Below are 23,768 nucleotides of genomic sequence, written 5' to 3'. Positions count from 1 at the left end.
CTTTTGTACATATAAAAACGCCACTGCATATGACAATAAAACCTTTGAATCTTGAAAAATCTTGAATCTTGTTTTCTAGCAGGATAACAATTATTTTTAAAACGTAAAAAAATAAATGTCTGCCAATATTTAAAGTTGTAAAAATAAGCATTCTAAAAAGCTTTCAGTTTGACTTAAAAACGGATTTAAATAGTGCAGTTTTTTGGCACTGACGGCTTTCCATAGCAGGCATTACTATGGTTACCAACGATGACTGGATGAAGTCCCGCCCTCAGGTTTGCTTTGCTCCGTCACTGCTCACTCAAATTCCTGCACTCACGCCAGTTCACTTGTAAACACTGAGGTCCACTTACAGTAAGATGATACGGCTGACACCAACCACGTCAATGAATTCCTCCAACTTTAATTTCACCTTTCATTCACCGGTACGTAACGTTAACGTTTGTCCCCAAACATGCCGTTAACTAAGTAACACTTTAGCTGAGCACTTTAGCCTTATAAACATGACTGTGTGCTCTTGCTGTTGCTGTAGCCTAATGTTACAACTACTTTCTACTTGTTCTTCATAGCATAGCTAACGTTATGTTATTTTAGGTTTATTTAAACAATTCTTAAATTGTCACTCAGGCTTTACAGGAAGTTTCACAATAGAATAAAGTTGTAACAGGGAAGGAAGTGAACGTTTTATCTTGTTACACGTGTGAAACTGGAACCTGTTGTCTGCCCTTGGCTCACTATAGCTTATCACAAGCCTCTCCACTTGCATTATGTTTACATATTGCAAGCTTTTAGTTTTCTAATTACATTTCTTATGTAACAATTAGGCTACTTGACAGGTCTAACATTGCAGTTCCTCAAAGACCACAGATGGCTGTTGAGTGTTGTTAAAGTTGGAAATGGTCGTGACCTTTCTTCAGGATGTGGCGTAGCTTTAAATTTGACAACTTAAATGAACTTGTTATACCTTAAATACCTTCAGCATGTAAAACCAATCCAATATGGGTACTACTTAGCAACATCCAACATTATCAACTACTTTAATTTCACCTGTGCAACACAATTTATATTTTTGGAACTAAATCATGCAATAAGGTTAAGTGAGGATCTACTGCTAGGTTTAAATAAATACCTTTGTCATTCTTGTCAGCATCAATAATAACCAACTTTTTATTTAACTGCAGAATGCACAAGTTGCCATTGTTTTCGTGCAAAAGAAAAGGAGTTTTTTGCAGGAACATCTCGCGGTCATGACGACAAACCACAAACAAAATGTGTCTCTCTGTAGGCCTGACCACAATATGAGTGTCATAAGCTAATGCACACTAAATACTCTAAGAATACAAGAAAAATGTCTGTTGAACAACACATTATATTGAAGTGACTATTTATGTTGAATCCTTATCAATTAATATATGTCTATCCTTTTAGTTAGTGTAGTTATGTTGCTTCAAACAGAGTTTTAGTTTCAGTTTGAACTTGTTTTGCTTAGCTAGTAGTGAGTGCTGTAGCTGTAACAGCTGTTCCAGGTCATAGCCTGAAACAGATAAGGTAACTGCATGCAAAGCAGTACTCTAACACATTTGAAAGTTGGATCTAAAGGTAAATGATAATGCAAACATGTTTATATTATGTTAACGAATGCTCGATTGCAATTTAGTGAAGTTAGACTGACATAATGGGGTATCAAATCATGTCCTTACATTGCATCACAAATATCTTTGGAATTGAAAGTGTTTTTTATTGTCTGATATCTTTCTAATCTAGTCCTAAGTCACTGGCCACCTGTCTGTCACCATGCTTTAACAAAGGAGCCATAAACATTTTTAGGGCTTCTGACTTAAAGAAGAGTCTGTTATTACAATTGTATGCTTGAGGGAAAACAAACACAACATCAACCTTTCACTACTTCATCTTAGTTCCCTTTCTTATTTCCTCGCTAATGCTTTACGTGTCTCTTGCTCATTGTGGGTTGGTGACGTTCCTCTGGATGTGTGTCATGCCTGCAATATGTTTCACAATGTTTTGGCTCAAACTTTCAAGCATGACATTAAGAAATGTTGAGATAAACAAAATGTTAACACTCATGTACAGGGACCTCTGAAGAACAATTATTTAATAAACAAATATATTATTTCCAGTATACTTCCATATAAGTGCTATATACTTACATTACATTTCATATCAAATGTGTCAACTAAAAAAGCTTCACTGAGTTTCATGAGCAAACAATATAGATTATATTTGTCTAGAGTTGTCTAGAGTTAGGGTAGTATTATGTCTCTCACCCTGTATTCTCCTCTGTCTTTCCACTTCCTACATGCTTGTCTATTTTCTTCTGTTTGACTTATACCAGTCCCACAAGTCTACATTTGCTTGGGTAAACACACTCGCACACTGTCTGTTCATGAATCGACTCCTGAAGGCAGTCTTCCACACCAGTGCCCCGTAGAACTGTAGTCCCCATGAAACCCACCACGTGAGTTATATCAGTCAATATTTCCAGGTAGACAAGACCCTCCTCGTCATACCTCAACTTTCTTTTGAGTTTTGGTTCAACTTGTCAAAAGGCATTCGTCTCAGCGAGGGCTGAAGTAAAGAGCAGCAGTTGACTCAGATGTAGAGCACGCAGTGAGTGACATTGCACAAAATTGTGTAAATCAGACTGAAAATGTGTGTGACAGATGGCGGAAAGAGCAAGAAAGAACAATAATGAATATATTGTTTCTCTAATTGTGTCATAAACAACATCATTTGTTTAAAAAGTGTTTTTTTGGCATATTTAGAACCCATCAAATCTAAAGTATGTTCCTTTTAAATGCACGCTAGAGTACACATTTATGATATATATATATTTTTTTTAAGAATCTTTCTGATTTATTTAGTTTAACAGTGCTTCCTTTTCTAGACCTTATATTTTGTATAATAACAGGTTTCTGATGCAGTACACTCATTTTTATATTTATAACGGTTTTATTGTGCGAGGAGCTGTACTTATTCAAACTGAAGACTCTCCTCCCGTCTCTCTCCTAGGTTTCATCGACTAATTAAAGAGGCGGTTGCTAAGAGATGACACTCTGTGACATTGGTGAGAGCCTCTGATGTAGCGAAGCCTCAAGCTCCACTTCTCCAGGATCCTTTTCCTTTCGAAGCTCTGTCTGTGTGTGCCCTGCTCATGTGACAGACGAGGGAAATAAACGCTCTCGTATCAACGGACTCACAAATACCATGGCAACCTTTACTGCTCCTCGTGCCACGACCAACGCCAAGGTGGCCCGAACTTCATGGCAAAGGCAAGGGAGCGGCGACGAGGCGAAGAATGGGGAGGTGCGACAAAACACTATTTTGGAGAAAACCCACGAGTTCTTTAAGATGTGTGACATCGAGAACAAGGGCTTCATCTCCCGACGGGATATGCAGGTGAGGATACTGATGCGAGGGCGACTGCCATAACTGCACAAGTGTTACAAAGTAGTGTAAAAACTCACCGTTAGTTAAATGAAAGTTGGATTACAGTTAGAGGCATATTTACCACAGAAAAAAAAGAAACATTTTGTTGAATCAATTGTGTAAACTCCTTAACAACAAAGCATGAGCGCTGTTTGGACCACATTTAAGCATCCACAGTAAACAGGGGATCACTTTCACAGTTTCATAATTGGTTTCCTGCTTATTCATCCAGAATGAGTATAAAACACAGGGACAGTCTGCACCCTCATTAATGCTGCTGAACAGGACAAAGATAGGACATGTGCACCTTATTCAAAGCAGCATGAAAGAGACACAGAGAGCCACTGGAAGCTTTGTCATGCAGCTACTCCACTCGCATTATAGTGCAGATTCACTCGCCGCTTGGATATTCATCCCTGCCGCGGCTAATCCTTTGAAGAAGCACTTGTAGGACTCTCGCTCCGAGGAGCATAAATACCCAGAGGGGAAGCTTTTGATCTGGTGTTTATGATAATACAGTAGCTTGGAAATTAGATGGCGAGCAGGAACTTCTCACTTCTATTTATGTGACCGTCTTTTTGTTACTGAAGAGTAAATAGTACTCAAAGCAGCGCTTGTTACTCTTAGTTATATTTGTTTGACACTTTCCTTACATCTGTTAGAGCTTGTAGAAGCTCAGTGAGAAGCACTGCTAACATTTATGTGCACTTTTGACAACCACAATAGTTCCACAGACTCACAGTCTTACCACCAATGCACTAGCTTCACAATGCTACTGTTTGCTGACATTAGGGATATGTTCTGCCCAGATAACACACTTTACAAGAACAGCTGATGGTCTTACACAGATCCTACCCTTTCCCGGTCCCTTGGTCAACATTTTGCAGCAGTGTAAACACAGCATAAAACCCAAGCTGCTAACAGAGGTGTGGCTGTGTTAGCTTTGTGTCTAAATAATCCAACAGTGTATGGTTAAATCGTTTTTCGGGAGGTTCTCATTCTGTCATGTATCTTTGGTTTGGGAGGAGCTGTCTCTCAATTATTATCTTAACTTAACCCTTGGGCATCTCTTAATAAAGGTTTCTCTGGTATCTGTGACAAAAACAGTCGTAAAATGATGTATAGATAATTATTGATAACACATGTTTTCCCCATAGGATAAATATTAGAAAATTTATCAATATGGTGAAAATAGTAAATAAATTAGAATTTTGTAGCCAGGGCTATAGATTTAAACTCTGATATATTGGAGTGCTATAGCCTCATTGTCTTGATTGGTCATGGCTTTTAATAGGGAATTAGTTTGAATTTGTTTGTATATTTTGATTATTATTTATAATAATATTATAGGAGCTGAAGTTGAACCTTCAGAATTTGAGGATTCAAGAAACACAACCTGGCAAACATGTATGCCATATGCATACAACATAGCCAGAATGATCAAATAATTAAAAGCCAAACATGTCCCTTTTGATAGAATGGGCTAAAGATATTGTGTTGAAGGACAGTCATTGTCTGTTCCTGCGGGGCTGCCCAGCGGTCACTCATTAAAAACTGTAGCTGCACTGGACAGATTCCAGCTGTTAGTTGCTTTAATTAGATGAGTGTGAAGCAATGTGTTGATTGAGACAATGCATGACAATTAAACATTTGCTGCTTGGAAAAATAAAGAAGCTATTTGGCAAATAACTTTTCGGCTACTTTAGTTTAAAAATAACCACCATGTTTTCCTTTCCACTTGATGAGCTACTGCACTAATGTCTGTGCTCTTAGGGCTCAAGTAGCAGTTGTTATAGCTACAGTAGGGTTAATGTTCTCGTCAGTAGCAGCTGTGTTTTGTGTCTTTTTAAATAGAGGCTGAACGCTGAGCTCCCTCTCAGTGCGGAGGAGTTGGAGAACGTATTTGATACCCTCGATACTGACGGCAATGGATTCCTCACCCTCGACGAGTTCTCCTCCGGCTTTAGTACGATTTCTTTCTGTTTCTGTTTCTACAAAAAAGAACCTTACTATCACAGAAAGAGTAGTCTGATTGTGGACTTAAATTCTGTTTGTTTTTCTAGGTACGTTTTTATCAGGTCAGAAGATTTCAGTAGAGGAAGGCATGGGGGAGAAGAACGCCTGTAAAAGCCCGACAGAGGTCCTGTACCAGACCCAGTGGGAGGAGAGCCTGGCGAGACCAGACAAGGATGAAGAGGAGAAACACTTTGGCATGCTCATGGAGAGCCTCGGGGCGAACAGCGTCTTTGAAGAGTGAGTACTGTATGGGCGTGTGTTCTTTGTGTTTACACCGTGTGGTGATAAGCAACGTCATATCTTTGCACACTTTGTTAATGTCTGCTTTAAGTCTACACTACATTTTAAGCAACATAGCCTGAGACTTTTATCAGCTGATCAAACTAAACAAGAGTTGGAAGTTTCCACTCTCAAGCAAAGCCGTTCCTGTGAGCAATCTCTGCTCTGCCTCTTTTATTTTAAGAGGCCCGATTATGCTTTTTGGTGTTTTCCATTTTCTGTAGTGTGTTATCAAGGTTGTTGTGAATGTAAATGGTCTGCAAAGTCTAAAATCCCAAAGATCCCTGTGGAAGGAGTTTCTCTCCCACACTCCCCGACCCCTGCCTGAAACGCCTCGATTGGACTCCTTTGTTTTCTTCCATAACGTAATTACATCACTATGTAACACTTGCACCTCTATTGGCTAGCAATCCAACACATTGTACATGATAGGCTAAGGGGCGTTAACCAATAACTACAGAGCCGTCCAGCTGACCAATCAGAGCAGACAGGGCTCTGGTTTCAGACAGAGGGTGAAAAGAGGTGCTGCAGCACGAGGAACATTTGAAGCATGTCGACATGTCACAGTAGATGAACAAAATACAAATATGAACCTCAAAATGAGCATAATACGGCCCCTTTAAGTAGTGTGACAGCTTAAATATTGAAGTGTGTTACTTATAGTTTTGTGTTTGAAGCATAGAAATGCAGCATTAAACATTAGGGTTAGTGAAAAGCTTCACACTTAAGCCCCACTTCACAAAACGTATCTGAATGATTTTAATATTCTCTGCATTTTATTCAATATTGAAAGGCATTTGAAGCTCTTGTTGAAGTCTGTTTGCCTAAAAAAGATAACTCTGGATAAAGACAGGATCTTATGAAGAGCATGAATGGACTCACCTTTAACAAACAACTCAATAAAAGCAAACGGTGGTGGAGGTGGATGCCAAATTTAAACATCCTTTTGCCTTCCGCCTACCTGGTTAGCTCCAGTTGACATTTCAGATCAGATGAGTTTGTGCAGCACTAACTGATATTGATGTTGGCCATATTTAAAGGATGTCTAACTGTTGAAAAAGCTTCAAGGGAAGTGTTTGTTTTTCCCTACCTTATGTTGGGTAGGGGGCGCAGAGGCATGACAGGGGGGGCGAGAGACCAGGAGAAAAAATGTTTAAAAGAAAATATATATATTATTGATTCGAAAATAATATGATACAGTACAGTACAAGTACGTCTGGGTCTCTGTGTTTCATTCAAGCTCGGCTCTGTGTGTGTGTGGAACGAGCCATTTTGTGTGCGTGCGCACGCGCGAGAGAGAGAGAGCGCACCGGTATCGGAGATCGTTGTTGTTAGCTTCTGGTGCTAGCGAGCTAGTGGCCGGGTCTCAAACGTTTTGGTCACGATTAATGTAAACAATTATTTCCGAGGCACACGTTTATATGATCATTATAGTTATAAAAAAATAAGAGAATAAATTAAAAACAGGTATGAAATACTATATGTAAAAAAAAAAAAAAAGTTTAAAAGGGGAATGATTTGTAAAATATCCATAAAGAAAAAGTAAATCTGTTTACAGTTCTGTTTCATATGGGTGTTGAGAGAGGTATCCATAGATCTCTTCATTTTGCTCTCAAAGTGCACCAGATTGATGCTTTTAACTTCAATAATTAAAAAAAAATCTTCCCGGGGGAGCATGCCCCCGGACCCTCCTATGTTAGGTCCACTCCCCACTTATAAAAATAGCACTTTACCCCTGCTTACACCCATATGCCGTGAGCTGATTATCGAGCCTTCATTGTAACAGTCGCGGGTACACTGTGTATTTGCGTGGGGAGTGTTGCAGTAGAAAATTCCACTGTAGCGCCCGGTACATTAATGGGAAACCCTAAATGTTTGAGCACCCTCTATGAAACGTCAAGCTACCCCACAGCACCCCCAAAATAAATCTCTGGCGCCGCCACTGAGCCTGCAACCCCGTTTTGAAGAAATGTGCAGTGCAAAACAGGCTCATTGCAGCCACTAATGATAAGACACACCTTTTTGCCAAATATCAGCATTTTCTTTCTTTTCATTTTTTTGCACAGATTGAAAAGTGGCAAAGTATTATAATTTATTGTTCTAGCAAAGGGATTGCACAATTGTATTATGTATTTTTTTTTTTTGAGCACACAGACTTATGGAGCATTGTTTTATTATCACTGTTCTAGCAAAGTGATTTTTTTATTTTATTGAAAGGAATGCACACGTTCATATTGATGTATTTTAATAAATGTTAACTTGGCCCATTACATGACTATTTGTGTTGGGGGGGGCCTGACAGAAAAAGTTTGAGAACCACTGGCTTACAGGCACATTACATTGTTTCCTGTTGAAAGATAATTACATAGTGTGGGGGAAACTTCTGTGTAGCAATGCAGGAGGAGTCACCGACTCAGGAAGGAGACACGGGGAGAGCTGGAGCTTTGATGTCAAACACTGATGGTTTATTTTGGAGCTTCGGCCGGAGAATTCACAAAACAAGTCAAAGAGTCAGAGGTTCTGACTTCACGGTAGAGTTGCCACGTCAATTCTGAAGCACTCTACCCCAGACCCATGTATTTAGCTAGTTCAGAGAGAATAATCAACATTGTGCATAACAAGATAGAATCATAACACCTCTATCAGCTGACGCCAACAGGCAGGAACAGGGAGACAAAACACTGAGAGCACAGCAGCCAAGGCTACAGGTGCGTGTGCTCAGTCAGGACGGTATGAACTGATAAACTGGGTCAAAGTTATGGGCCTTGGAAAATATTTCCCCAACACATAGTATTATATTTCTGTCATCACCCAGGTTTGATAGTTGGATTGAAATGCTTATTTCAATATGTTTTATTATTGTTATTCTCAGTTTTTCAATATTGCATTCAACAGCATTCAAACCTGCACTAAAAATCATATTTCTGATTAAATTCATTTTACTGGTTTATAAAGTTCGTAATGGTTTGCCCCCCTCATATATCACTGATTCTGTCCTTTTATGTCCTTGGACGAGCCCTAAGATCGTCTTCAGCAGGCTCTAAGAAATTCCTAAAATCCCCTGTTTGTACATATATATTTTTTTCCTTTTATATTTATATTCTTTGTATTCATTTGGTCTTATGTCTTCCTTTGTTTTAGTGAGAAGGTCATCTGTTGTGAACTTTAGGATCATTATAACTTTTTATCATCATATCTTTTTTACATCCTTGCGTTCCTTCAATTATTAGAATATGTTTTTATGCTCTTTATGTGCACAAAAAGGCACTTCATTGAATGTTCTTGTTCTCTGTTTAAATGTGTCATGTGTGCCATGTTGTTAAAGGACTTTGAGCGGCACCTAGTGTTTGAAAAGTGCTATACAATAAAGCTTTAGTACTATTTTTATTACTATGACAAAAGTTTAAGAATGTTTACTCAATGTATAAATCGATTTCTCAAGGCAACGAACATCATGTCCTTAAAAACACATCAACTCATCTTGTACTTGAGCGACTGCATCTATATATTAGTATGTGTTGCTGTGCTAGAGTTTCCACCCATGTCCTTGAATAAAACAAATGATATGAAAAGAATAGTACATTTCTCACAAAACCTGCAGATATCAGAAATTGAGTTTGATAATGCACTTGGTTACCTCTGCTCATTCTGTCCCTTAGTCCTGCTGAGGTGCGCAGTCTGTGGGCCACGCTGCGCAGAGACGAACCTCACCTTTTATCCAATTTTGAGGACTTCCTGTCCAGAGTGACGTCCAAGATCATAGAGGCCACCCAGGAGAAGAGGGAGATGGAGAACGCTCTCAAAAGGTCAGGGGGGGTCACATCTTTGTGCTTATCAACGGGGTCATTCAAAACTGTACAGTATGAATTAAAGTGACTTAATTAAAGGCATTTTTAACTTCTACAAACTATGCTCAGCACATCGTTGTGTCTTGCTTTTACCCGTACAGGAAATCAGCAACACACGATAATGAGATCCAGCGCCTTTATGAGGAAATGGAGCAGCAAATAAAAAGTGAAAAAGAGAGGATTGTCCTGCAGGTACTCATATCAAACTAGTTGTCTTGTGTTGTTATAAATCACTGCCAGCTTCTTCCTCATCACCCTTGTACTGTGTCCTTTTTTATTTCTAAACATAAAGGACTATGAGCGCTTCCTGAGTCGCAGTCAGGACCTGGAGCTGCAGCTGTCCAGTAAGGAGAAGGAGCTTGAACAGCTCTTTCAGAAGCAGAGAGGGGTGAGTGAGAGATGGATGCATGGTTTCACAAAAAGTGCTAAGTTAATACATTAAGAGGACAGATAACATTGCTGTAAATAAACTAATGAAGTGATTTACAGTAGTACCTCTACATGTATATCATCAACACATTTTTTTATTTGTCATCATAACACAATGATAGATCTCGGTGCCCAGTGCACTACAAATACATGTTCTCAATCATTTAAAGACCAAACAATAAACGTTTGTGAATTTCTCCTGTACGAAACATTCATATGGAAGCCTATTTTCGCGCATACATGTATATGCAAACTAATTAATTAGTCATGAAGAAAGAAAAAAAGGAAAAAAAAACGTTTCTGATGTTAAAAACTAAGTTTCTGAAAAAGAAAAAAAGCATCCCAAAATGATTATGTTTACACTGACTCTGCTTGATATGTAGGGCCCCCTCTACTTGATATGTGGAAACAGAAAGGAAACAAACTAAACAAAGTCATTACCATAACCCAACTGTTGTGAAAGAGCCGATTTGCATTTAAGCATTAACCTCCTTTTAAAAGGAGTTGTTATTTTGTCAGTATTATCGAATGCAGTCTAATTGATGCTTCTCTGTTGATCTTACACTTCAACAGCAGCAGTGTGTGTTGATCGCCTGCTGCTGGATGTTAATAGGTTCTGTCACACCTCTGTTTAAACACTTGCTCTCAGGCTTTTAAGGCTAATTAGTGAACTGAATTCATTCTGGTCACGCAAACAAGGACGTTTCTTGTTTTTCACTGCCCCTTATCACCTCTAATTAATAAGTCAGATGTGTCCCCAGTGTTGTGGGGCAGTCAATACCTTAGCAAACAGGCTCACAGCTTTAAAAGCATTTAGTATGGATCTGTTCATTTAATTCATGTTACAAAACCAGTTTGTTTGAAAATATTTGTAGGCTGTTTGAAGATATTTTTCCTTCACATAATGCTGTCACATCCATACAATTAGTCAAATCAATTAACACTTTGACAGCATTAACAATATGTGAATGTGTACCACTAGGAGGCACTAAAGGCTGATATACCCTACATAAAGTCTTACAGGTTGTGTTTACAGTGTGTTGTGATCAGAGGGACTTCTATTGTATAACATGTGAATAACACTAGCTAAATTAGTTAAAAATATACCAGATTTTTCTAATATCTAATAAAAGGTCAGTAGTGCCTCATTAAAAGTACCTACTTGTTCTGGTTTGCTCTTTAAGTATAAAATAAGAACAAGTATTTAATCTTAAAGTGGACCTATCATGCTATATTTAAATGATATATTGTAGGGCCATACCTATATAAGGTATATTTATACGTTTCTGTTTTCAAAATACCAAACGGATCATGATTTTAAGCCATGCCTCATTTCGCTCTATTTGCTGTTCTCCAGCCCTGTTTTTGCAGGGGGCTGATTCTGTGAGCTGCAGCTGACCACGCCCCTCTGCAGGAGAGGGGAGCGCGCTCTGAACAGCTGCTGGGCTGTCGGAAGAGGGGGAGAAAAATAGATCTCCGTCTTCCGTGTTTTATTATAGCCTATTATTATATAGAGTCGTTATTCATTTGTTTTAAAGCTCAATAAATAACAAAGAAGACCTTTGACCGGCACTTTTCTAATTTTGTCCGGAAGATTTAAACTTTAACGGACATCTTGACCGGCGAAAGAAACTGAAACTGAAACTCTGCCGCACGGTCCCCTCGTTCCTTGGAAGAGGCGGAGAGGTGGGTGTTTGTCATCTGCTGGTGGACTAACCGGAGAGAATTACAGTGCTTGCCTCGACGGGGAGGGATTGCATTGAATTAAAGCAGCAGGAGCAAACGCTTGCCTCGGGGAGGGAGAAAAAAAGCCACAGCGGAGAATAAACAGAAGGGTAACCATGGTAACCATGAGTGGGAAGTCTTCTTCGCTGCTTTTGTGGCAGACTACAGCGCCACTTACAGGCCTGGCATATGTACTACAGCGTCTCCAGCGCTTTCGAGCGGCAATGGCCGGCCGTGGCCCAACCCCACATTCCCCTGATAGGTGGAGAGTTGGCCCAATAGCCGTAGCGCCACTTTCCTGACGTCAGGACAGTGTTCAAATCTGGATCAGTTTTTTATCAGATCCGTTGCAGCCCCTTTTTTAGAGATTTGGGTATGGAGGAAAATAGAGAGGGTTGTGTTTTCTGACACTTGGTGAGTTCCCTGGAACACCGGGGACACATATTCATGTATAAAAGACGTACAAAAGTGCATTTTGCATGATAGGTCCCCTTTAAGCAAATACATTCAAACTATTTTTACTGATCTTGTTCCATTTTTGACCACCTTTTCCAGTTGGAGCATCAGTGCCACGATCTTCACTCTGAACAACATGAGACCAAGGTGGAGAACGTGAAGCTGAAGAACACGAATGACGAGTTGTCCCGGGAGCTGGAGCACACCAGCCAGGAGCTGATGCTGGCCCAGGATCAGCTGAGTCTGCTGCAGGACCAGTCCACACGGCTTCATGAGGAGAAGGAGATGTGAGTTGTAGCTATTCTTACTCACTAAGGCTCCTTCATAACTCCTGACTTATTATTTTGCCTCTCAATTAGCTTTTTCTTGCTCATTGGTCAAATTGCTCGATTATGGCAAAAATCATAATCTCGATTATTTGGGTCAATAATTGATATCACGATTATTGAAAAAAATAAATGTGAACAGTATGTTTTTAACAGTTGATTACCCTGAACTTTAAGTATAATTCAACTGAAAAACCAATAAAAAAATAAATGTACATTAAAAAAAAAAAAAAAAAAAAAATAATCGTTTTATTTCAATGATGTTGTTTTCATAATCGTTGCAAGCCAAAATCGTAATTGCGATTAAAATACGATTAATTGAGCAGCCCTATCTGAGGCAATGAAAAGTTTAAAATAGATCAAGATCATCCTCAGAAATTAGGACAATGAAAAATAAACACAATTGCCAAAGTTTAAAAAAGTGGAATAGCGACCGTACAACCTCTGTAGTCTGATTTAGTTACTTGTTAGCAACAATATTTTAAAGATATGTTGTAGCTTGTTAAATGTATGAGTATCAGAAATCCCTCATTCATCCTATAGCGAGGACATTTATATGAGTAAAGCCAAAAAACAGAAGATTTAAATATCTTACGTTTCTGTTACTGTAAGCACAGACCACAGAAACGTATTTAACCCCAAAATACATTCAGAAATGTACTTTGAGACAAGTGAACCAGAAGTAAAAATGCTGAATCATTCTTGCTGTACTCGTTAGAGAGGCGGTAAAACATGGCAAGTCGAGTTGCTATAAACCACAATTAATCTTGTGTATCATTCTCGTTAAGAGAGTTCAACAAGAATATACATCATGTCATATGAACTCAAACAAGTATATCATCTTATTGTGTCTTTCTTTGCTCTGGGTGGTTTTGTTTAACAAAGTATAACCGCAAAACACATTGTGAAAATATGTGTTAGTAATACAGGATGGGTTTTTGTTTAATACAGTGAAATATACAGACTGACTGAGGGACTGCAGAGAGAGCGAACAAGCCTCCTCAAACAACTGGACCTTTTGAGGTAAGGATGGAGAGTGGCACCCAAAAAATAAATAAATGTAGTAAAGAGACATTTATATTAATCATGTGGTTTCAAATCATTAGGCTTTCAAAAAGCTGTCCAGATGCTATGTGTACTTTGTCGGAAAATAACAAAACAGTATCGCTCAGTCAAAAATAATTTACAGTCACAACTCAGTTAGTAATTCAAGTCTCTTAAGTTGACAGTGCAATGCAAGATTTCAAAACTTTCAAAATGTATGATGAATACTTTTCAATAATACTTGAGTGTGTAAGCTTTGGTTCAGAAGATCTTCAGCTAAACAGTCAATTAGCTACAGCATTTAAATGATAAGATTTCTCACTCATTTTAAAAATGTTTACTTCTTTGATTTATCAAGGGAAATGAACAAACATTTACGGGATGAGAAGGACATATGCTTTCAGGTATGAGTCATTTATTGTTTGTGTAAAAAATATACCTTCCTTATGTCTTCTTTTAAATATGGGATAAATAAACAGATGTCATTGATAACCAGAGCCCAGAATGATAAACTTAGGATTCAACCCTGAAGTTCATGCTGCAATATGAATAAAAACATCATGTTTTTCATTTCTACAGAATCCAAAGAATTATAGGAAAACACCAAGTTTGAGGCCTTCAATGAGTGTTCTGAAACATACAAACACAAACATCTTCAAAAGGTAAACAATCACTAAGTTATAAATGAGATTTAACTGGATAAGCCTTTGTCTCTCAATTGTGTCGAATGGAACGCAAACCACATTTATTTTACAGTGCATCCTCTGTTTTTTCACCAAGTGTATTGGATGTGTGTCCTTTCGATTAGCACCGTAGCTTTAAAGTTACTCCCTATCTGCAGTGACGATGAGGAGGAGATGACCACCAGCTCGGCGAGGCACAACCTAGCCAACGGGTCGAGCCAGTCCTACGTCAGAGCGAACACAAGAGGACACCTCCAGAGGATCATCTCCATCGAGGAGGACCCCTTCCCCAGCTTACTCCAGAATGACTCTGTAGCCCAAACTCCTCTTCAGGAGTGCAGTGAAGAAGAGGAAGCCTCTGACAATGAGGAGAATATAGACTTGGTGATGAGCGATATTCTGGGAGCGTCTTCTGCCCAACAGCAAAAGACGGAAGAACATGTGGAGGAAAGGGAAACCCCCACATCTCCAAGGGGTCAGCCTGTTGGCAAGGAAACCAGCATAACTGTAAGCATGTGGACATCGATTCATTCAAGTCAGGATACAGGGAGGAGACCTGTTAAAGCTCTCATTATGTTTACTGCTGTTAAAGCCCTCTTTACAAATATAGGGTTTTTATCCCATGAGCTTTGTTTATTCTCTGTTACCGTGCTTCCTGTTTTCCCAGGTGGAAGGCGGTCCTTCGCCGCCCGACCGCCTCTTCAAGATCGTCCTGGTTGGGAACTCCAGCGTGGGAAAGACGTCCCTCCTCCAGCGATTTTGTGATGATAGCTTCCACCCCGGCACTTCTGCCACTGTGGGTACGTACAGAATACAGCAGACACACACTTGTATCTGGAGCAATGGCAACACTGTGTAGAATATACATCTTTAAACTTCTTTCTTTAAAGCTGTTGGAAGATTACATTTTGATTTCAAAAAACAATAAAAAATAGGTTCTACAACACTACTTGCAAAATGTTTTATCTAATCCTTTGAGATTCACTTTTAAGTACATCTTTTTAAAGTTCAATAATGCTCTGGTTTTTTCAAAAAAAAGTCCAGTTTCAGTTTTTTGCTTTCCTCCAACTTTTTTTTTCAGCAAAAACCCTTTCACTTATAATGTGTGACTTTTAAATTGTGCAACAATCATATGAATTGCTGTCAACATATATATTAGTATACTGGTACTAATGTAGAAGTTTGTTCTGTGTTGTAAGAATAGTTCCCAGTTATATATTAAAATCAAATATGCTGACTAACATTTTCTTGTGTGTGTCCTCAGGTATAGATTACAGTGTAAAGACAATTATTGTGGATAACAGCCAGGTGGCACTGCAGTTATGGGATACAGCAGGACAGGAGAGGTGAGGCATCAACACAAGGAAAGCATTGGGTCATTGGGTCTCATGCAGCAACATAATCATACTTTTCTTTTTAATCTTTTCTTACATTTCTGTGAAAAGAAAAATTAAGACATGTAATATATAGATACAACAAATATTCTTAATCATCCATATCAGCTATAACTCAGGGGAGAAATGCCCCCAAAAAAGGCGTATGTAAGAAAAAGAATACAGTCATAGTATTAGTGTTTTTGTTACAGGAAAATCAAAAAGCAACTAAGAGCTAAGCTAAATGCATGCATTATCATCCAAGAGTTTCTATAGTCTGTGCTTGTTTTAATGAACCAATCCTAGAGCTTGATTGAATGGTCCAATATAATTGCTTCTTTCAATGAGCCAATTAGTTTCAATGGACCAAATAGAAGGATTATTTCAATAGACCAATCAAATGACTGAATTCAGTGGGCTCAATGGACCTCTACTTTTGCTTTAGTTGTGGCACTGTGCAACTACTTTCTTTTAAAACAGTTTATTTAAACGGGACCTATCATGCAAAATGCACTTTTGTACGTCTTTTATACATGAATATGTGTCCCCGGTGTTCCAGGGAACTCACCAAGTGTCAGAAAACACAACCCTCTCTATTTTCCTCCATACCCAAATCTCTAAAAAAGGGGCTGCAACGGATCTGATAAAAACTGATCCAGATTTGAACACTGTCCTGACGTCAGGACAGTGGCGCTACGGCTATTGGGCCAACTCCACCAATCAGGAGGAGACAGCCACGGCCATTGCCGTTCGAAAGCGCTGGAGACGCTGTAGTACATATGCCAGGCCTGTAGATGGTGCTGTTCTCACTGAATCTGCCCTTGCTAAAACAGATCTAAAAAATTTCAAATTGAGCAAAATGAGGCATGGCTAAAATGCATGATCTGTTTGGTATTTTGAAAAAAAAAAAGTATAAATATGCCTTATATAGGTATGGTCCTACACTATATAATTCAAATATAGCATGATAGGTCCACTTTAAATGTTTTGAATTCCCATTGAATGGAATGTTTTCCTTTTTCAGAGTTTAAGTTTGCATTCGTGTCACAACGCACCTCACTCATTTCATATGTGGAGATAAAATTCATGTATTTTTGCGATCCGTACATTTGAAATGGCACAGTAAACACAGCACTTCCTCTTCCCGTCTTTTTCCCTTCGCCCCTCCTGCAGGTATCGTAGCATCACCAAACAGTTCTTTCGAAAGGCTGACGGAGTGGTTGTGATGTATGACATCACAGCCGTGCAGAGCTTCACCGCTGTCAGACAGTGGCTTACAAATGTAAAGGTAAGACGTTAACAGTGACAATGAGCTGCACACATTCAAATAAAACAAGCTGAACCAATGGTTGGGTTTTACTTGAATTGTGTGCTTTTGCTTTCTTTATTCTGATTGCCTTGAGCAGAGTCCAAAGAAACATAGTGTGTACTGTATATGTTGAATAACTATTTCACCGTCTAAAAAATACAAAAAAATAAAGGTCAGTCCCTGAATGTTTACAGCAATGCTTGTAGTTTCCCCATTGGGGAGCCAATAGAAACAGGGAAGCTGGTGGCCTTGTGTTCAAGCTGTAAAAGACTATTTTAAGATCAGTTTATTTGAGTCTGTAATGTTTGATAACCTTCTTTCACAGGAGGGCGCAGGCGAAGACATTCCCATCATGCTCTTGGCAAACAAAACGGACAAGGAGATCGAGAGACAAGTTCAGAAAGGAGTGGGCGAAAGATTAGCCAAGGTCAGTTTGTTGATTTTATCCACTAAGCTCAAGGTCTTCACCGACAAATCCATTTCCAGCCCGTCCAACCACAGTAGAGAAGTGCTGTGTTCTAAAGATATGATGAAAGAAAGAAAGAAACGTGATTACAGAAAAACAAGGAAATGACTCCAAGATGATTCTGAGGCTGTTTTGTTATCATCTTTTTTTCTTTGTATTATTATCCCTCCTGGTGTTTAATTTAGTTTCTATGGTGACTGTAAAGAACCATGTAAGACTAATATTGTGACATGAGGAATGATGTTTTTTTTTTGCCACTATTAGTACAAAAATGACTTTGATCAATGTGCACACTGTTGAAATATCTCTGCCTCTTTATTAGGACGGCCAAATGGCCTTCTATGAGTGCAGTGCGTTCACGGGACGCAATGTGGCGGAGTCCATGATTCATTTAGCCAGGTGAGCAAAATGTATGACATTTGTGTGAGTTTAAAAGAAAAAAAAGAGACTACATATGTATGCAAGTGTCTGCTTAAACAACCTAAATTGGAATTAAACTGTATTGAAGTAAGCAGTTTAATAATGTAGAGAGACACATATTTAGATTGTTCTGTTTTCTGGCACAAAGGACTTTTTCTTATCAGCTGCTTCCAGGGTCACAAGAGAAAGCAGTCACTATTAAAGTGTTTCCTTAGTTTTGTTAGTCTGAGGTGCACAATGCACAATAAGAGGTAGGAAGTAGGAATTCATTAATTGTGTTTACTGTTGGAAATGGAATTTAAAATCTCCAAATATATATATATATTTAAAATAATTTGAGACAACGACTCATATTCTGTTAGGGCTGTATGCTTTGAGCAAATAGGTATCTGCATTTTCAATAAAAGTTGGCTTTAAAACACAAATTTCACAGCAAGACTGAAGCAATGTTTACGAGTCACAACGTTTTTTGCGCAGTAATTGTTTCAAACTCTGCACGCAATCGATGTTTCGTTTTTTAAATGTTGGTAATTGTAAAGTTAGTCTCTGTCTTTTCTTTGCCAGTGTTTTTTAAAAGGTGTTTAAAATCTTAAAGGTCACCTATTATGCAAAATCCCCTTTTTCCTGTCTTTTATACATAAACATGTGTCCCCTATGTGAAAAGAGATTCTGAAAGTTTAAAAAGATTCTCTCTCTTTTTGTCCTGAACCATTTATATAAAAACCTGTCTGAAAATGAGCTGATCAGATTTTGGCCACTTTATGATGTCATGACGATTTTTTGACTTGTGTCCACCCCCCCCACCATTGTGTTCTTTTTAACCAAATATCTCTCATAGGAGCGTGGGGAGTGGCTCCTTATTTTCATCTAAAGTAACAGACAGAGAATCAGCACTTTTGAAACAGGGCTGAAACAGAGGGGATTATGGGATGCTACAATGATCTGTTTGGTATTTTGAGCCAAACACTTCAGAGACACGTTTTGTATATATCTGAGAGCTATAATATATTGATGGAAAACAGTATCATAGGGGACCTTTAAATCCAACTTTTTTAAAGCTGTAGGAACCCTTCATATTCTGTCTTTGTGTGAGATTGTCAGTGTTTTTCTATAAATCAAATAAATGAAGACATTTAACATGCTTCCTTTATTCTCAATTGACTTGATACTTCTACTGTCAGTCACTCAATGCTGTGACATAAAACACAATACACATGCATGATACATAAGCAAGGATAGTTGCAGATAATCCCCAGTAAGAAATGAAGACCCTGCAGGGTTTAAACAATTTATAAAGATAGAGGAGAACTGAAGCATTTGCAGGTTAGAATACAGTAGAAGTCGCAGCTGCAAATTTTGCACTGCTCCATTTGTTTATACCTCTTTGTGACTCTCAGAATCCTGAAGGAGCAGGAGGACCGAGAGAAGGAGAAGACGGTGCAGCTGGTCGACGGCGGACCCTCAGAGAAGAAGAGATCCTGCTGCTAACAGGAAACACAGCTAACACACACAGTAGCACTACCCTTTACTAAGAAACAGATGGAGTAACCACTGAGGACACATTATTATGAAAGTCAGCTCAACTCCTCACTGTCTTCCACCTTGTGCCGCTCTGGGTAAACACCAGAATTCATAGCGTTTGTACGTTATTGCACATTGTAAACTGTCCATGTTAGTGTGAAAATAACCTCAAGTTTCAGGAAGATATAGTAAAATAATAATAAAAGTAAGAAGAATGTAAGAACATTCTAAAGAAAGATATATTTATATAAACAACTGAACAAATGTAAGTTGAACCAAGACCCTTTTGAGTCAAATACTTTTTAATGTTGGGACTGCGGATCTCAAAATATTTATTTAGCTTCCGAGAAAACTTTATATGTCACCTCTGGACGTGTTCCCTTAAATATCAATGTTTTAATTCAGTGTTATGTGTATTTTTTGTAGCTGTTCAGCTTTTGTACACAGACATAAGTCAACAACAGTTAAATGTAATGAATAAAAATAATGTGTAGGGTTTACGTATAGTTTGTAATTCATTTATTAATTAGGTTGTGAACACTTTATGAATCATTAATAAGCTTTTATAAGACATGAGATAAACAGGGCAACTGTGACCGGTTGCTTGCCAAATAGTGAGCCCACATTTATCTGTACTGCTAAGCCTTATATTGGCTACCTAGCTTACTTCGTCTTCTTCATCAGCCAGCATCCTTGGTATCTGTTGTTCACTGAGTTGATTCTCGCTAAGTAGCCAATGTAAGGCTTAGTCATCTTGCCAAATAGTGAGCCTGTGTTGATGTATGAAAACTATGTTAGAACTGGTTTATAAATGCTTCTTAGTGATTAATAAAGTGTTTACAACCTAATTCATAACCTAATTATAAACCCTTTATGAATCCTTTATAAGGGTAGCCTTATTGTAAAGTGGTACCAAAATAATTAATATATTGTAATATTTGCCCTTTTTACCGTCTTTTGTGTATCCCCTTTTCATTACTATTGATATTTATTAAGTGTTTTGCTGCACAATCCTGAATATTTGTGTTAGTTGGGATATTGGCTCCGTAGCCTCCCCCAGTTATTTACAGAAAATATGTATTTCATTTCATTTTGATATGCCTCCGTGCCAAGTATTTTATGAAAATGGTGTGACTGTAACATCAACTCTGAAGGGTTTTAGTCAAAAGTTCAGATTTTGCTCTTTGGTATTGCACTATGGTCACTTATAGTGCTCCACTACTGCCAGTGTCTTGCACTTCACTTTAATGTAAATATGAACATGTCAATACATAAAAAATAAAGAAATGTTAATGTTAATATCAAGTGTAAAGTTCTCTTCCTGTTTAAATTACATGAAAATAAGTCAAACAGCGTCACACAGTGGATGAGTTTGGACATTGCTGTTTATTCAAGTTGACATGACAATATGAAAATCAAATACATATATTTAGTGGAATTAGCATGACAATTTATTAGCATTTGTATGACTTGTAAACTATATTGAAAACGTATTTCCGGTGTAATTTGAGCGGTGAACTTTGAAAACACATTTCAAAGGTGCTTCTCAATAACAGGGCTCATTCTAAACAAACATGATTACTTATAGTCCGTTGTTAGCATTATTGACTCAAAACATAGCTTATTTGTAGCTGCCAGCGCCCGGTAGGATATGCAGGATTAAAGAAAGTGTCTGCTATGAAGAAGCAGCACTCAGTTAATTACTTTATTCTCTGTAACTAGTATTCGATGCATGCGTTATAAATATTTCCTCCATTTATTAAACGTTACAGTTTGATTTCAGCCGTCGAAAGATGAATAGGGCCTCTGCAGTTAGATATAGGTTTAGAAACTGCTTCCTGGCTGTCTCTGGACACAATAATATCATATACACATAATTATGATCTGGGAAAGATAATGGGATAATAAATGTTTCCCTAGTTGATAGTCGTAGTTTGAAGCTTTAATAGGATTATTAAGAGTAATCTTTGCCCAGGTCCACATCTTGAGTGAATGAAACCCCTCAGTGTGTACTTGTATGCATGTTGCAAGAAACATGATTCCTAATCTCATGACACACAAACCAAGATATTGGTGCAGGGATACTGCAGGTCCTCTAAAGCAGTGGTTCTCAACTGGTCAGGCCTCGGGACCCACTTTTTCCTTTGTCAATAAATTGCGACCCAAAATTTGAACCACTCAAATCTATTCAACAAAAAATCGTGCTGTAATATATACGCTTTTCAGCATATATTATTAATTAAAGCGAAGTACAGTGAATATATCCCTTATATCCCTTCACAGAACTAAAGTATGCTTTTAAAAAAGGTTTAATGAGATGATGGAATCAAAGCTGAACTGTATAACATAAAAAGGCACACATGCTGAAAACCCAACCCCAGCAGGGGGTCTGGGGGGAATCACCCCCAGGAAATTTTTAGAAATACTAACATATAAACTACGCATTCTGGTACACTCTGAGAAGAAAATAAATAAATGTATTACTACCCGACATATTAATAATATTTTATGCCATTGTTTGTTTTTCACTTAGTTCTGACAGCTGAACTTGTCTGTGTGAATTGTGGGTAGGGTAGATAGCCCCCATTGTTCTGTGACCTGTCAATCATCAAACCGGGGGTCGTATTTCATTACATGTTCATTTTTATCTGAAGTTGTACCCATGGATGTATAAAGAATAGTTCTACCGCAAAGTTATTCTCCGTGGGGACTTCCGGCAACAATCTTGATTCTGATTGGCCAGAAGACTCGAAAAAACATCAGCAAAGATGTTTTATTGAGAAGATGATCACTACGTGACATAAGTTATCAAAACCGTTTATGGTCTCCGGTACTTCCAGTCCAAGGCCTACTGCATGCACAGCGTTAGAAAATCGGGCCTTCAAAATAAAAGTTTGACTTTTTTCAAGTTTTTTTTTCTTCACTCACACATCTGCGACCCACTCGAAACAGGTCCGCGACCCACCAGTTGAGAACCAGTCTAGTGGCTAGGACTTAAAGGAATACTTCTCCCACAAAATTGTTTTTAACTTGAATTTGTTTTATCGCATGCATCTATGGTGAATGAAGAATCACCAAAAAGATTATTGATGAATAGAAGTTAAGGTTGCATTTAACAACAAAATTAAATCATACCATCTGTTAACAAACTTGCAAAACATTTGCAGAAGCCTAATTTGTCATGATGTACGCTACCCGTTTACTTCAGCTTTTAAAGGGGCCCTATTATGCTCAATTTCAGGTTAATTTCTTTATTTTGTGCCTTTACTGTCACATGTTTACATACTTTAATGTTCAAAAAGGTCTTTATTTGTTTTTCATGCAGCCCCCTTTTTCACCTTCAGTCTGAAACCAGACCCCAGTATGCTCTTATTAGTAGCTGACCGTAGATGTTGTGATTTGTCAACTGCACTATGTCCCGCCCCCTTCGCGTACAATGTGTCGGAGCGCTAGCCAATAGAAGTGTAAGTGTTACATAGTGATGTCACTATGTTACTGAAGTAAACAAAGGATTCCAAGGGAGGAAACTCCTTCTGGCGTAAACTTTGGGATTTTAGCCTTTGCAGATCATTGACATGCACACAAATCTTTATAGCACACTACAGGAAAGGGAAAACACATCATTTGGCCCCTTTTAAATAAATGTTTCTGTCTTTTCTTTACCGTTCACCATTAAGGCATGCAATATGGTTTTATTCACAAAAAGTTAACACGGTGAGTTATTTAAAAACAAATAATCATCTTGGGGGTGAAGTATTTCTTTAATAAGAATTTCAAGTTGTATTGCTTGACATGGATTGTGCCCAGATGAGGACTAAAGCAGCATCATAGCTTGTTTATATCTAATATTAATAAACCCAAAAGCGCGCCCATACATAACACTATTAACAAAACTAGATGCAGCAGTACGGGGAAAAAAAGGAAAACCCTTCGGCACTTAGTCAAGGCATTTAGGATGGGGGGAGGTCTGTTATTAACATGTCAACATTATGCTCACACTGAGAACACAGGGCTGTGTGACACCTCTTAATACACACTGACAGAAAGCTACTAGTACACCGATTAAGCAAACACGTGTTACCATTCACATTACACTTACAATGTCCTTGGCTGTGGCTTTCAATTGCTGTTTGTCTTTCTGCATTGCTAAACTGACACAACTAAAAATAAAAATGTGCCTCGAACAATCATTCCCTACATTACATAATAAAACATGAGAATCAACCCTTACATCTATACCAGAATGTGGACAATACTGCAGTTGAACACATGAGTTCTACTGTAACTTTAAAACTATCCCTCCATAAGGTCCAGATTGTTGTGAAAATAAAAGAAATACTGAGCAAAACACACAATTACATCACTCCATCTCACATATACGCACATCAATAATCAATAACATTCAGACTAGGAGTTATTTCTGACC

At 38.3% G+C, this 23,768-nt stretch overlaps 1 protein-coding gene across 1 annotated transcript; it reads left to right on the top strand.

The window, feature by feature from the left end:
• The first annotated feature begins 308 nt into the window (after positions 1-308).
• cracr2aa (calcium release activated channel regulator 2Aa) lies at positions 309-19,945 on the top strand. The gene is made up of 18 exons (XM_034142000.1): positions 309-425; positions 3,031-3,417; positions 5,302-5,413; positions 5,511-5,700; positions 9,402-9,548; positions 9,692-9,782; positions 9,883-9,978; positions 12,300-12,487; positions 13,478-13,549; positions 13,929-13,974; positions 14,150-14,232; positions 14,412-14,760; positions 14,921-15,053; positions 15,518-15,599; positions 16,800-16,914; positions 17,261-17,362; positions 17,724-17,800; positions 19,219-19,945. Exons 2-18 carry the CDS (start codon positions 3,226-3,228, stop codon positions 19,307-19,309), a joined length of 2,166 nt encoding a protein of 721 aa, XP_033997891.1. The 5' UTR covers positions 309-425; positions 3,031-3,225; the 3' UTR covers positions 19,310-19,945.
• Positions 19,946-23,768: the final 3,823 nt, after the last annotated feature.

This window comes from Trematomus bernacchii, unplaced genomic scaffold (assembly GCF_902827165.1).
Source record: "Trematomus bernacchii unplaced genomic scaffold, fTreBer1.1, whole genome shotgun sequence".
In the NCBI taxonomy this organism is placed as follows: domain Eukaryota; kingdom Metazoa; phylum Chordata; class Actinopteri; order Perciformes; family Nototheniidae; genus Trematomus; species Trematomus bernacchii.
The sequence above is the reverse complement of the archived record's forward strand: the minus strand, read 5'-3'. Positions and strand labels throughout refer to the sequence as shown.

Coding starts and splice junctions, on each gene's coding strand:
- cracr2aa (XM_034142000.1), top strand. CDS start 3,226: ATGGCAACCTTTACTGCTCCTCGTGCCACGACCAACGCCAAGGTGGCC. Junction 13,550..13,928: donor AAACAACTGGACCTTTTGAG/GTAAGGATGGAG, acceptor TGATTTATCAAG/GGAAATGAACAAACATTTAC. Junction 14,761..14,920: donor GCAAGGAAACCAGCATAACT/GTAAGCATGTGG, acceptor CTGTTTTCCCAG/GTGGAAGGCGGTCCTTCGCC.